The sequence below is a fragment of the Eurypyga helias genome, unplaced genomic scaffold (assembly GCF_000690775.1).
Source record: "Eurypyga helias isolate BGI_N326 unplaced genomic scaffold, ASM69077v1 scaffold38321, whole genome shotgun sequence".
Classification (NCBI taxonomy): Eukaryota; Metazoa; Chordata; class Aves; order Eurypygiformes; family Eurypygidae; genus Eurypyga; species Eurypyga helias.
The window spans coordinates 241-12727 of NW_010229615.1; the positions used below are offsets into that span (position 1 = coordinate 241).

Consider the following 12487-nt stretch of genomic DNA (forward strand, 5'->3'; position numbering starts at 1 on the left):
CCGCGACAGCTGCCCAAGAGCGTAGGGCGGCTGGGAGAGGGGAGCGGCTAGGCCCGGGCCGGGATGGAGAGGCCCTGGGGGAGCAGACCGTCTTAGCGGCGAACGCGGCAGGGCTGGGGTGGATGAAGAAGGAGCTAGGAGTCCTTTAGCGCTCTCCCCTCTCACCACCACCCGCGTCGTTCGTACGCAAGGCTGCGTCTGGGCCTGTACTGGTAGCAGCTCGAGGCCTTCTGAGGAGGTGGCTTGCTCCTGTAGGGAATGCAACCTTTTGGAAGCTGGCTGAAGTTCACTCTCTCGTCGTTGTCTTACGGGGTTTCTCTCTTTAAGAACGGCAGAGCAGATCGCAAAGGGCCATGTGTGTGCCTGGGTGCTACAACCCGCGTGTAAGGCTGAACGTTCCTGCTGGTGGTCTCTGGCTGCTGCGCAGCCCCTAATCGCAGGTCTGTCTGCTCCCTGCACATAGAGCATCAACTCAGTTTTTTATCTGCTGGACTCTTGCTGGTTTGTATTCATGTGGGTGATCCCTACTGGGAATTTTCTTGTTTACTAGCTGGCCCAGTCAAATCTACCAATGCAAAAGGCCTATCTTCTTTTTTGTTGTTGTTGGTGGTTTTTTTTTTTTTCAGCCTGCCACCCCTAATGATAAACAGTAAGTATAATTTGTGTATTCTTGTTCTGGTATAGTTTGCTGCAAGACACCCTCCACGTACTTCTTGAATGGCATGATATTTATAAGTGGTATTCGTATAAGGGATACATTGCATCTTACCCTAAAAGCAGTAGCTCTGAATTTTAGCTCCTCTGCTTTATAATCTAAATTGTCAGTTGTCCAAAAGTTTGGCATTTAAATTGTATGCTGCCAAGTGATTATCTGGCTTTAATAAATCTACAGAAGGACCTACTAAAGCATTTGTTTTAAAGCATCTAACTTCCATTGCATTTGTGGTGCGCCTTTGTGGCATTCGGGACAGTCTCTGCTTCCCAGACCTTAAACCTTCTGTTAAATTCCCTTTTCTTTCAGGTCGTGTGATCTGCTGGTTACAGCAATGAAATATAATAATCTGTACTATTTCTATGTTCTAGCTTCTCTCTCTTCCAGCTTGCTGTCTGATGCTGGTCAAGTCACTTTACAACTAAGTCTTAAGTCTCCCTTTCTATAAAGCACATGTACATACTTTCCTCCTCATCATCTAATCTATGGCTCCCAACTTGTGATACAGATTATTTACTCTGCAAATCTCTCCTGTCCTGCTTACACAAGTTGGGGATAAAGGAGGTACAGAAATATATTCCAATAACCTCGTCAACCTTAAATGCTTTAATTTTTTATTTTCCTTCCTGTTTCTAGCTTTGTAGCAGCTGCTGAGAATGTGTGCTCTGTGGGAGGCCTGTGGTGATTTGCTGCACCTTTCTTAGCTGTTCCTGCCCCTGGCACTCTTGCATTGTATGTTTTGTTTTGCAGGATTCGTTCTTGTCGCTTTCAATGGAGAGTGACTGTATAGATCAATAATGAGGACCAGCCCTCGCAGGCCCTTAATTCTCAAAAGGCGTAAACTGACCCTCCCACAGAAGGATGCATCCAGCACTTCAGCAAGAGATGAGACCAGTGGTCAGGATGAAAAGACTCCTAAGCAGGAGCACAGCCAGGAGGACCAACGCAACAGCCACCCCAGAGACAAAACGGACGGTGGCTTGCAGAAATTCCCAGCAGGAACAAAGATAATTGATCATCCTACCATGCCCAACACACAAGTGGTGGCCATCCCTACAAATGCTGATATCCAGAGCATCATAGAGGCACTGACAGCAAAAGGAAAAGAATGTGGCAACAACGGACCCAACAAGTTCATCCTCATTAGCAGTGGGAGCACATCCCGTCCAGCAGGTCCAACACCATCGCAGCATCTCCCGTTGGAGAAGAAACCCAGCGCAGCACCATGCCCAACACACAAGTGGTGGCCATCCCTACAAATGCTGATATCCAGAGCATCATAGAGGCACTGACAGCAAAAGGAAAAGAATGTGGCAACAACGGACCCAACAAGTTCATCCTCATTAGCAGTGGGAGCACATCCCGTCCAGCAGGTCCAACACCATCGCAGCATCTCCCGTTGGAGAAGAAACCCAGCGCAGCAACCAAGGCTGCAGATGGTCAAGAAAGAGAGAAGAATGTTACACAGACACCTGGTCTTGCAGGAGGGACAACGCTTTGGCATTTGGGAAATGATTCTGTGGTTGGACAGGAACAGGAGAGAAACGGTATGTAATCTTTACCCTTTTCTTAGGTCCTGAAAGATAGACAAAGAGATGTGAAGTGGGCTAATGCATGTAGTGCTTGGATCTCAGGACGCAGTAATGAAAACTATTTTGCTAAATACAATATAGCTCTACATTTGATTCTAATAATCTACATAGCTATGCATATGTAGTGAAATCTGAAGGATCTTGGTGGATATATTTTTGGTGTAAGAGATGGCATATAAAGGTGTATAGAAAAGCAGTATTTTAGTGCTGGGGGAAAAAAAGAAGGGCTGGCTGGCTGAATTCAAGACCAACATAGAGTACCCTCATCAGTGACAAAACATACAGGCCTAGAGCTTTGAAAAAGAGATGATTCCCATCCTTTAACTAAGTGGCAAGTCTTTTTTCCTCCCTGACTGTCTCATGAAGTTGCTGAATAAATCTTAGAAGTGGGATGGATTTTACTTGGAAACACTGCTCAGATCAAATTTGTATTTGTAACTTAAAATAGCTATGACGCTTTTGGGCTGCAGTTAAGTCTTATCCCACAGTACAGTGCTTTCTGACAGGAACCATAGACAGCTACAGTAGCTGCATTGCTACAAACCACCTCACCAGAAGTAACAAAACGGTGTTTGTTTTCATTGCTGCAGTTCAAAAACCTGGAGACATCACACTTGAGCTGCTGACCTGGGTCTTGTACTAGGTCTTTCAGTTGAAATTTGTCACCACCTTTCTTGGCCTCTGCTTACTAGAGTCATCCTTTAGCTAAAAATACTTGCCTTCTTGAAGTACTGGATCAACACTGTCCTGTTTTAGTTGACAGCAATAGTCTGGTTTGCATGTTTGTTTCTTAAAGCTCAAGCTTTTTTCAGAAATTAGAATCATAGAATCACTAGGTTGGAAAAGACCTTAGAGATCATCCAGTCCAACCGTAATTGGGAAATTGGGAAAACTCACGTAAAATCAAGAATTCAAGGTTGAATTCCTTCCAAAACAAATGTTAGCATTGCAATACCATCTGGTCCCTGTCTTGTGACAGGATGCTTCTTTCAGAAATTTGACTAGTGCCTTTCTTTTGGCACTTGAGATGAAGGGGGAAGAGGGTTACTTGTGAGTATGCTTGTTCTCCCAACAGGCAGTGGCGAGACAGTGAGCTCTATGTTGGACAATAGTCTCACTAACATCCAGTGGCTGGGGAAGATGAGATCTGATGGGCTAAGTCCCTGTTCTGTGAAGCAAGACAGGGAGAAAGAGAACCAGATGCCCCTGCAGGAAAGAGTCAAGGTAAGTAGGAACAGTCAACAGAGTCTGTGCTAAAACTTTTGATAGGGAAATAATCCACGTGGATCAGAAGACTTGCAAGAACAGGGCATCACCATCCTAAATAACACAAGTTTGGCTTTTACTGATTTGAACAGCACAAGCTGGAGAATCCAGGGATTTTCCATGACCCTTCTTGTCAACTCTGTGAGTACTCATGTATCATTCCTTCTGTCTCAGACTGAAGAAGATGCTGCTGCTGCTATTCCTACTGCTGCCACCTCCTCCTCATGGCAGGATTCAGTATCAGAACGACCTCCTTACTCCTACATGGCCATGATCCAGTTTGCCATCAACAGCACTGAGAAGAAGCGTATGACTCTGAAGGACATCTATACCTGGATTGAGGATCATTTCCCGTATTTTAAACACGTGGCTAAGCCAGGTTGGAAGGTAACAAGCAGGCCCTCAAGTTGCTGTGGGCCACAGGGTGATGTTATAAGCCTTCTGAATGAAAATGAAAAGTTCTTCCCCAGCCTGCAGAGCAAGATAGAAATTATTTTAAACACCCCATCCCAAATACTCTCTCATTCCAGATGTTCCCTGTTCTACTTCTTGTATTTCTTTTCTCATTCCACTGAGGCAAGTTTGATCACTGGAGTAAGAACAGGGATCTTAAGAGTAAATAGAATAAAAGACTGATGGCAGGGTTGGCTTGGTATGCAGTGAATATGAATGTCCATGTTGTTTACGCTTTGGAATGTAAACCCTCTGCCAGGGCAGTCATGTCTGAGGTAGGCCTTGCTGTGCTGATAAAAAACTACTGCTTTTTAACCTCCCCCTCACTCCTTTCTCCCCAGAACTCCATTCGGCACAACCTGTCCCTTCATGATATGTTTGTCCGTGAGACCTCTGCTAATGGTAAAATCTCTTTCTGGACTATTCACCCTGATGCAAACCGTTGTCTAACATTGGACCAGGTATTTAAGGTGGGTGCCTCATGCCGAGAAAATGGGACAGGCTCTCAAGTTCCTAAATGCCACACTAGCAGACGCACCTTATTTTAACAGGAAGGTTAAACTGCTTTGGCATCAGCCTCTTTGTAGAAACTGGATTCAGTCACTTCCCTTGCCACATAGACAAGCTCTATATTTCAAGGAAAAGGTGCTGTGGCTTTGCATATGAACCGAAGCTTCTGTGGGATGCGTTTATTATCCAAATGTAGTAGTGAGCTTGTTCAACTTCTTTCCACGGGCCTGATTCAAATTTCTAGTGAGGAGCTTTCCACTGAATTCAACCAGGAGTTCCTGTGCTGTTTGATTAGACAGTGGTAGGACAGAATTGCCCTACCCCAGCTAGGTATTTTAGGAAGTACCATTTTGTGGGAGAAACAGCTTGTGAGTCTGGTTTTGACTTGTGTGTTTTCTGCAGTGGGCAGGCAGATTTGTAATCTGAGCAAACAAGAGCCACAAGTTTAAAATGTCCCATTTGTTTCCCTTTTGGTTGATAACTTCATGTTATTTTTCTCCCTCTCAATGCCTTGCTGCCACCAGCCATTGGACTTGGGGTCACCAACATCGCCTGAGCACTCTGAATCAGTAAGAATTACCCTCTGGCCTGGGGCTTGGGCTTCCATTCTTCTCTTGCCAGTCACTGAAGGAAAGGACAAGAGGCTCGGGGAGGGGGACTGGGTCACTGCTGCACCTAGTCATGTGGGTCCACGCACACCTTTTTTGAGGAAAGGAGCTGAGCCAAAGGTTAATCGCCTTGAGATGATGTGCTCTTTCTATAGCTGGTACAGCTGTACAGCTTTGAGCAGCTACAAGTCTACTGCTGAAGTAGGCTGCAATAGGCACCAGCACACTGAAGACAGCAAGCCTGGACAGATTTCTGGTAAAATCCTCATCTCCATGGCAGCAGTCCCAATCTGTTCTGTAGCTCAGATCCAGAGAGAATAGGATCTCTCTGTGCTCCTTTTTCCTTCTGGAATGCAGCTGCATTTTGACTCTCGAAAGGATGAACCCGTTTGCTGTCTCTCATGTTCAGCAGTTTTAACAATGAGAAATTTGTAAGCAGCCACTCAAACACTTTTCTGCCATGGCTACAGCTCTGCCTTTCTTTCCATCTGCTTATACTTTGGATTCTTCTGTTGCCTTTGATATTCCACTTTAACATCTATCTGGTCTATGGTTTCTATAGAGATCCAATATACAATAAAGCTATCTTATTCACTCAGTGTCCTCAGGCACTGAGGATGTTGAAACCAGGTCACTTGCGCAGTACAGTCTGCAGCCGAAACAGCTCTGTCATGCCACCTCTTCTTCGACACAGATTTTGGTTGGCAGCTGATTTGAGATGGCATGTCTGCAGAACAGCAAGTGGCACGGAGCTAGAGCCAGCCTGAGTGCTGGCTGCTGACAGCTGCTCTCTCTGTATTAGCCCAGCACAGGCTTCTGGATTCACAGTTCTGAAAGAGGCAGCAGAATAAAGATGGATTCTCGTCTTTAAATCCTTCTCTTCTCCTTCCCTTCTTTCTTATTTCACAATGACTACAGCAGCAAAAGAGACATCTTCCAGATCCCCAGAAGAACACGGGAAGCAGCAGCAAAACTGAACCCCAGAATGCACGTGAGTGTCTACATCAGCCTCTGCCAAAAAGAATCAGTCCTGTGAATCTAGGACACTCTCCCAGATTCCCTTAGGAATAAAAGTGGCAATTGCTATCCAGGTTTGCCAGCTTTTAGGCTGCCTACTGTCAGATTCGGAGTTGAAGGCGGTATTGTTGTGACTGAGAGAGGATGTGATGGGGACATGGAGGGGATTAGGTACTCAAACGGAGTGAGAGCAGAGCTTGCCCCAACTTGCAGGCTAGGATCTGTATGAAGTGTTATTTTCTTGTTTCATCAGTCTTTCTGGCTTGGTATTTCTGTCCTCAGAATTATCAGAGGAGGCAGGTGAGCCTCTCTGATCAGATGTTTATTGTGGGGTATTTAGAAGGGCTTCCTGTAAGGTGCCTGGGTTTCAAGAGGTAGTAGAAGAACAAGAGGGTAGCAAGTCCATTCTTTCTCTTGCAGGCCGAAAAATGAAGCCTTTGCTTCCTCGTATCAACTCCTACCTGGTTCCAATCCAGTTTCCTTTGAGTCAGCCTCTTGTCTTGCAGCCTTCTATGAAGGTTCCTCTATCCACGGCACAGGGAGCATCCCTCAACAGCTCGGAGACTTTCTGGAGCAATAAGCGTGTGCGTATCGCTCCAAAGGTTGGTTTCTTGTTTTCTGAAAGGTGGGTTTGTTTTGGTTTGGGGGTTTTTGTCCCTTTTTTTTGGGGAGGTGGGAGGGGTGTTGTTTGGGGATGGTTGATTGTTTTTGTTCTTTTTCCTTTTTTTTTTTTCTTTTCTATAGCTCTTGCCTTCTGTGCGCTCTGCTCTTCGTATGGTTCCTTTGTTCATCTTTACTAGGTGCTCTGAAACTAATTAAGGCTCATATTAAAGAACTAGCCAATGACAATCCTTGCTGTTCTTTTCTGTCTCTAGGGCGACCCTTACCTGCTAGTTGACTTGCTACAAGGTTGTTCCTGTAATTCACTAGAGGAGATGGCTCTATGGATTGGTCAAGACAGTTTTTCTCTACTGCTTGGCTGTGAAGTTATGAGAGAAATGGCTTTGGTCTGCCCCTAAAACATTCAGATTTTTGATAGCTCTGAAAAGACATGTAAACGCTTCTGAAAAAGCGTTTATTTGAATGTAGTCTCTTCAGAGAGGTTTTCAGTACTTGCTGTTTTCTAATTCTGTGAGGTTCCCAGTTATTCCAGGCTCAAGCAAAACAGCTGTTAAACGGGTCTTTCTTTGATACCTCACTGACCGCTCTTGGACGCGTAGACACTGTAAATCTTTAACTTCTTCCATCTTTCGAACCATAATCCTATTTTGCTTTGTGTGCCTGCTGCTTTATCTTTTCCTTGTGCTTTTTTCATAACCTCTTTTTTTCCTTTTTCTTGGTTTCTGGGAAAGCTGTCCTTACTCATTTTGATATTTCACATGTAGATAGTGTGAAGAGGAATCGGAGGTTACACTTGTCTTGAAATATTCAGCTCTCCTTCTGGCTGTGCTGTTAGAAGTTTCCTCGTAGCACAAGTGGTGGGAAGGATTTTGGCAAAGTAACTTCATGCCCCTCGCATGTGATCTGTATCAGCTTCACAGGGCGATCAATTTATCCGTTGTTACAGTTACTGCATTCTGAAGGTCCTTCCCTTACCTGCTCTGCTGTCCCTAAGTCCCAGTTTTCCTTTTTGTCTTTTTGCTCTCCTTGGATTGTGGGTGGTTTAGATTCTTGCTGGCTGACCGACTGCGTGCTGCCTGTGTTCCTCTGCAGATGTCGCTGTCTACGGACGAGTCATCCCCTTTACCCGTGACTGCTGCCAAGGAGGAGAGTCAATGTGATGAAGGTTTATTTTCCCCAACCCACTCCCTAAAGGAGATCAGCTCCCAGCCCGGTGAGGAGTCGGCCTCTTTCACTGAGAGTGTCAGCGTAAAGGAGGAAGAAGGTTCCCAACTGGATGACTGGCTTTCCCCATTTGCCTCCACCCTAACGGTAAAGGAAGACCCAGGCTTGTTCCTCCCGGTCTCATCCACAAAGGAGAAGAAACAATTCACTGTACTGAAGTCGCCATCTAAGGGTGTTTCTGACACGTTAGTTATAAAGAGGCGGGAAAGGCGGGAAATGGGCAGATCCAGAAGGAAGCAACGCCTAGCGCTGCCTTGCTCAGAAGAGCCTGTCCTTGTTTTGCCAGAAAACAATGGCTCTGACCCTTGCCGGTTAGGGGCAGAGCGCCCCTTCCTGCAGGAAAGCCAGCCTCCGGAGAATGTCCCACAGCTCAGCTGCTCGCAGATGGAAGAGGGGCCCTTTAAAACACCAGTCAAGGAGATGTTCAGCAAATTGCCGGTTTCTTCCACTCCCAGCAAAGTCTCAGCAGCTACTACCCCTCCACTAGGGAGCCTTGACTCCTGGAAGTCTGCATCCTTAGCCAAGGGAAGTCACGAGCTGGACTTCAGTCCAGTAAGAACCCTTCAGTTGCCATTCACACCCCTCCAGGAGAACCTGGACTTGCTGGGGTTCAACAGCACCCCCCTTAAAGGTCCGCTCTTTGAGTCCCCTCAGGAACTGCTCGGTACAGAACCCAGTGACATGGTGCATGTCCCCCTGACGAGCTCTCCAGCTTTCATTCGTGAGTCTACTAAGGAATCATCTGCTGAGCTGCCAGCCTCCGGCTTTACTGAAAACCGGTCACTCATGGAGGGCCTTATCTTGGACACTATGAATGACAGTCTGAGCAAAATCCTTCTAGATATCAGCTTTCCTGGTCTTGAGGATGAAAACTTAGGGACAGATATTAGTTGGTCTCAGCTCATACCTGAACTGAAGTAAACTGGCCTGAGGACTGAATTTGACTCCTGATACTACAGAAAGCACTCTACTATTCTGAGATCTCTTCACATAGTCTGAGAAGACGGTCTGCTTCTGACTGATTCCCACGTCCATGGGAAAAGAGGGCATTAATGACTCCTGCTAAGCGGGGAGATAGGCCCATGGGCTGCTATGAGCTCCCTTTATAAGCTGCAATAGACTTCATGTAGAATGAGAGAGAACCCCTCTAACCTTTTGCTAGAGATGAGTCCCTGGAGAGAGGTTATCAAGAGAACATCTAGGTAGGCCCTAAATGCCATTTGCTATCCAAGGAAATGGATGCACTCATCAGATACGTGCAGTAGGCAAGAGCCTGGGAACCTCCTAGCTGTCCTTACTTCCCTTTACTTTGTTCTCCTATTACTTACTATCTTCTGTGTAGTTTTCATGGCTGTAAATACTGTACATTCCTTAAACTAGTCCTTAATTATAATAATAACTTTATTCTTGTAGGGTTATGGGAATGTTTGGCCTGGTAGAGGGTTTGACTTAGTCTTGTCCATATGTTCCACATCTGTATTCATCTGCACTAGGTGAGAGCCCAAAATACTTCTTTTTTTACTTTTTTTTCATTGTTTTAAGAAACACATTGGTGTAGACCACTGTTTTGAAGGCTGCTGGGGCAAAGATCTGAAACGTCACCTAGATATGACTCAAGTCAAACTGAAACAGGTGGTTATCAGGATTGCAGCATAAAATCTTCGTTTGACTTCCTTTTCCCAGGCTGGAATGGAGAAGGGCTTGGCTCAAGCTGTTTACCTCCTCTGGGTCAGGTGTCCGGTGTACAGATGTCCCATGTCTGTGTACACAGAGGGCTAGGTAGAGGCACTGTTGGGGTAAGACTGACTTCTCTGGCATGGTTAAAGCTGCCCGCGTTGCCATCATCAGCTGAAAATGTGAAAGAGAACCTATAACGTGAACGCCGCTATTTCCACTGAAAAGTGCCCTCTGGAAACACATGGTATGTTTTTCGGTGCAATAGGACGACTCATCCTCTTTTGACCTGAGTTCTAGAGAATTTGGAAATCGTTACGGAAAAGACCTTCCTTCTGCTTACGGACGACCGATCGCTCGTGTATCTACGTACTCAATAAAGCTCTGTGGGAACACAGCTGAGTATTGTCTTTGCTACGTGCACTCTTAGCAGCGTGCTTAGGTTGGGCCTTAGCAGGAACAACGGATTTTTGCTTGTCTAATGTGTGTTTTTCTGCGATCACCGAGTAAGTGACCGCTGGGACATTGCCAGCACTCCTCAGGCCCTGTTGGCCACACCGCGTTCGATTTGGTTATTCAGCCCCTTGCTTCACATCATACCTTTTCCTGCTGTTAATGGATGAAGCCTGATGTCAGAAACAAACTAGCTTCGTCTAGATGATCTCTAGAGGTCCCTTCCAACCCCTACCAGCCTGAACCTATGAATCAGAATGCCACCAGCAGAATAGTTTATTTTTGTAAATGCAAAACACATTTTACTCAAAAATCTATACTTCTACCTTCCTCTATAAAGAGACCCAGATTTGGATGTGTCTGGTTTTCAAACCTGCAGTTCTTTCAGGTACCTGTTAGAGGTTATTTGCGCTCAGGAGATGTTTCGAGCACTTTGTGTTGCCCATTATTTCATCTTTTCCGTGGAGGATCGCTGTACTCCGTGGCCTGCGATTCTGCCTGCCTAGCCCAAAGGACTGCTCAGCTCGGGGCCAACAGCAACATGAATTTCAGCCCAGAAGATGTTTTTGTCAGGGACTGGAAGCTGAAGTTCATCACTTCTGACTGGGTGTCAGGGTTTCCTTGACTTCGAGCAGGAAACAGGAAAGGACTTGAGAAAGCTTTAGGACTAAGAGCTGTTGGGTGCCAGTAGCCTCTTAAGTGATTTTTCGTTCAGGATTTATTTGCCAACACTGCCTGTGGGGGCAAGAGGCCTCGATTCCTTCTCTGCAAATGTCCTCTAGGAAGGGGTTCACGACCTCCAGCGTGGAGGGAAGTGGTCATTCTCGGATCAGGAAGTAGTAAGAGACTGCTGTGAAAACTGATGAAGGCTACGCAGCACGTGTCTGCAGGGGAGAGCTGAGGGGAAAGCCGTGGGGGGAAGAGGAGGTGCAGGCAGAGGGCAGGATTGTCAGGAGGCTGCAGAGGAGGCCCGCTTTGCCGTCTGTGGCACGCTTTCTGCTAGCACGTTACACAGCTGTCACACTCTATTGGGTTTCTCTCCTGTCTCCCTTTTGCCTCTCTGAGGCTCCTGAGAGGATGTGTGCACACAGCTGACATCCAAGGGCCAGCTAAATAAGGATCTCCAGGAAATTATGGAATGTCCTCGTACTTGGGATGATGGGATGGTGCCCATTCCGGGCCGCCACCTCAGTTACATTTTGAACATAGTAGTGCCAGAGACTGGTTTCCCCTCCTGCTAAGTGTTCCAGTGTCAGCCCCACTGGGGGGCAGTTATATCCAAACAGGTGGGGGGAACAACAGAAAAAAACCATTAAGCAGTTCTACCTTCTGCTCCCGCTGCATATTTCCCAGTGTTTTGCCCAACCTAATTCAAAGTCCCCTCAATGAGGATTTCAGCAAAACCCTCAGGAAGACCACTTCTTTTTCTTCACCTGCAAGTGTTTGACTGACATTCTGCCTGGATCCTTTCCTTACTTTCATCCTGCTTCCTTCACCCCTGTAACGTCGTACAAAGAGCTATAAAGCCATCACACCAGTGTCGGAGCGACTACAGCCGCTTTGTTGAAAACTGTAAGTCTTGGCTTCTCCTGTTCTTTCCCTGCTGTTGTTTGCATGTCGCTGTGGGAATGAGTTGGTGCAGCACATAATCCACCACGGAGAGAAGTTGTTTGAGTGTGGAAGTCACAGACACTTGCACTTTTAGCAGTAAGAAGTTTTACGTCTCTGTTCACAAAGGGAGCGGGATGTTTGCTCTTGCTACTCAAGGTGTAGCCCACAGAGGATCGATGGGATTAAACGTGACCGGGTGTTGGAAGGTAGATAAGCATGTCGTGAGGCAGACAATCAGGAAGCTGCACTTGGAATTGCTCAGAAAAGCAGCTGTTTGGAGTAGGTCGGATTAAATTGAGAGTTTGTGGCTGGAGGTCCTGGCTTAGGTATCCTATATTTGAGTGACGGGACTGTTGAAGGATGCCGTTGCTCAGGAGTGAAGTGAGAGGCACGTGAGGCAGCAAGAACTCCAGCGCTTCGTGCTGTTGGGCAAGTGCTGGGGGCGTACGCAGTGCGGTCGTGGTGGGAGCAGCGGAGGCAGGGCTGCAAGCTAAGAGTACTGTGTTTTGAAGGTGTTTGTCCTGAACCAAAGGCCAGAACAAGAAGATGATGCAGCTGCCAGACAGAAGTAAAACACTGTGTGAGAAACAAAACCAAAGGCGTTATTTTGGATCATGGGGAGTCAATTCTTGAACTTGAGGTAGATGGGCAGAGCAGGGAGTTGATTGAGGAGGACAGAAATTCTTCTGCAGTTAGATTGGACGTGTAGTAGGGAACTTCTTGGGCACAAGCCCAGCACCCTCCCC

General features: G+C 46.5%; 1 protein-coding gene across 1 annotated transcript; it reads left to right on the top strand.

The window, feature by feature from the left end:
* Nucleotides 1-1467: 1467 nt before the first annotated feature.
* FOXM1 (forkhead box M1) lies at nt 1468-8924 on the top strand. The gene is made up of 9 exons (XM_010160476.1): nt 1468-1885; nt 2086-2259; nt 3380-3528; nt 3745-3957; nt 4365-4493; nt 5058-5102; nt 6060-6132; nt 6579-6760; nt 7872-8924. Exons 1-9 carry the CDS (start codon nt 1510-1512, stop codon nt 8922-8924), a joined length of 2394 nt encoding a protein of 797 aa, XP_010158778.1. The 5' UTR covers nt 1468-1509.
* Nucleotides 8925-12487: the final 3563 nt, after the last annotated feature.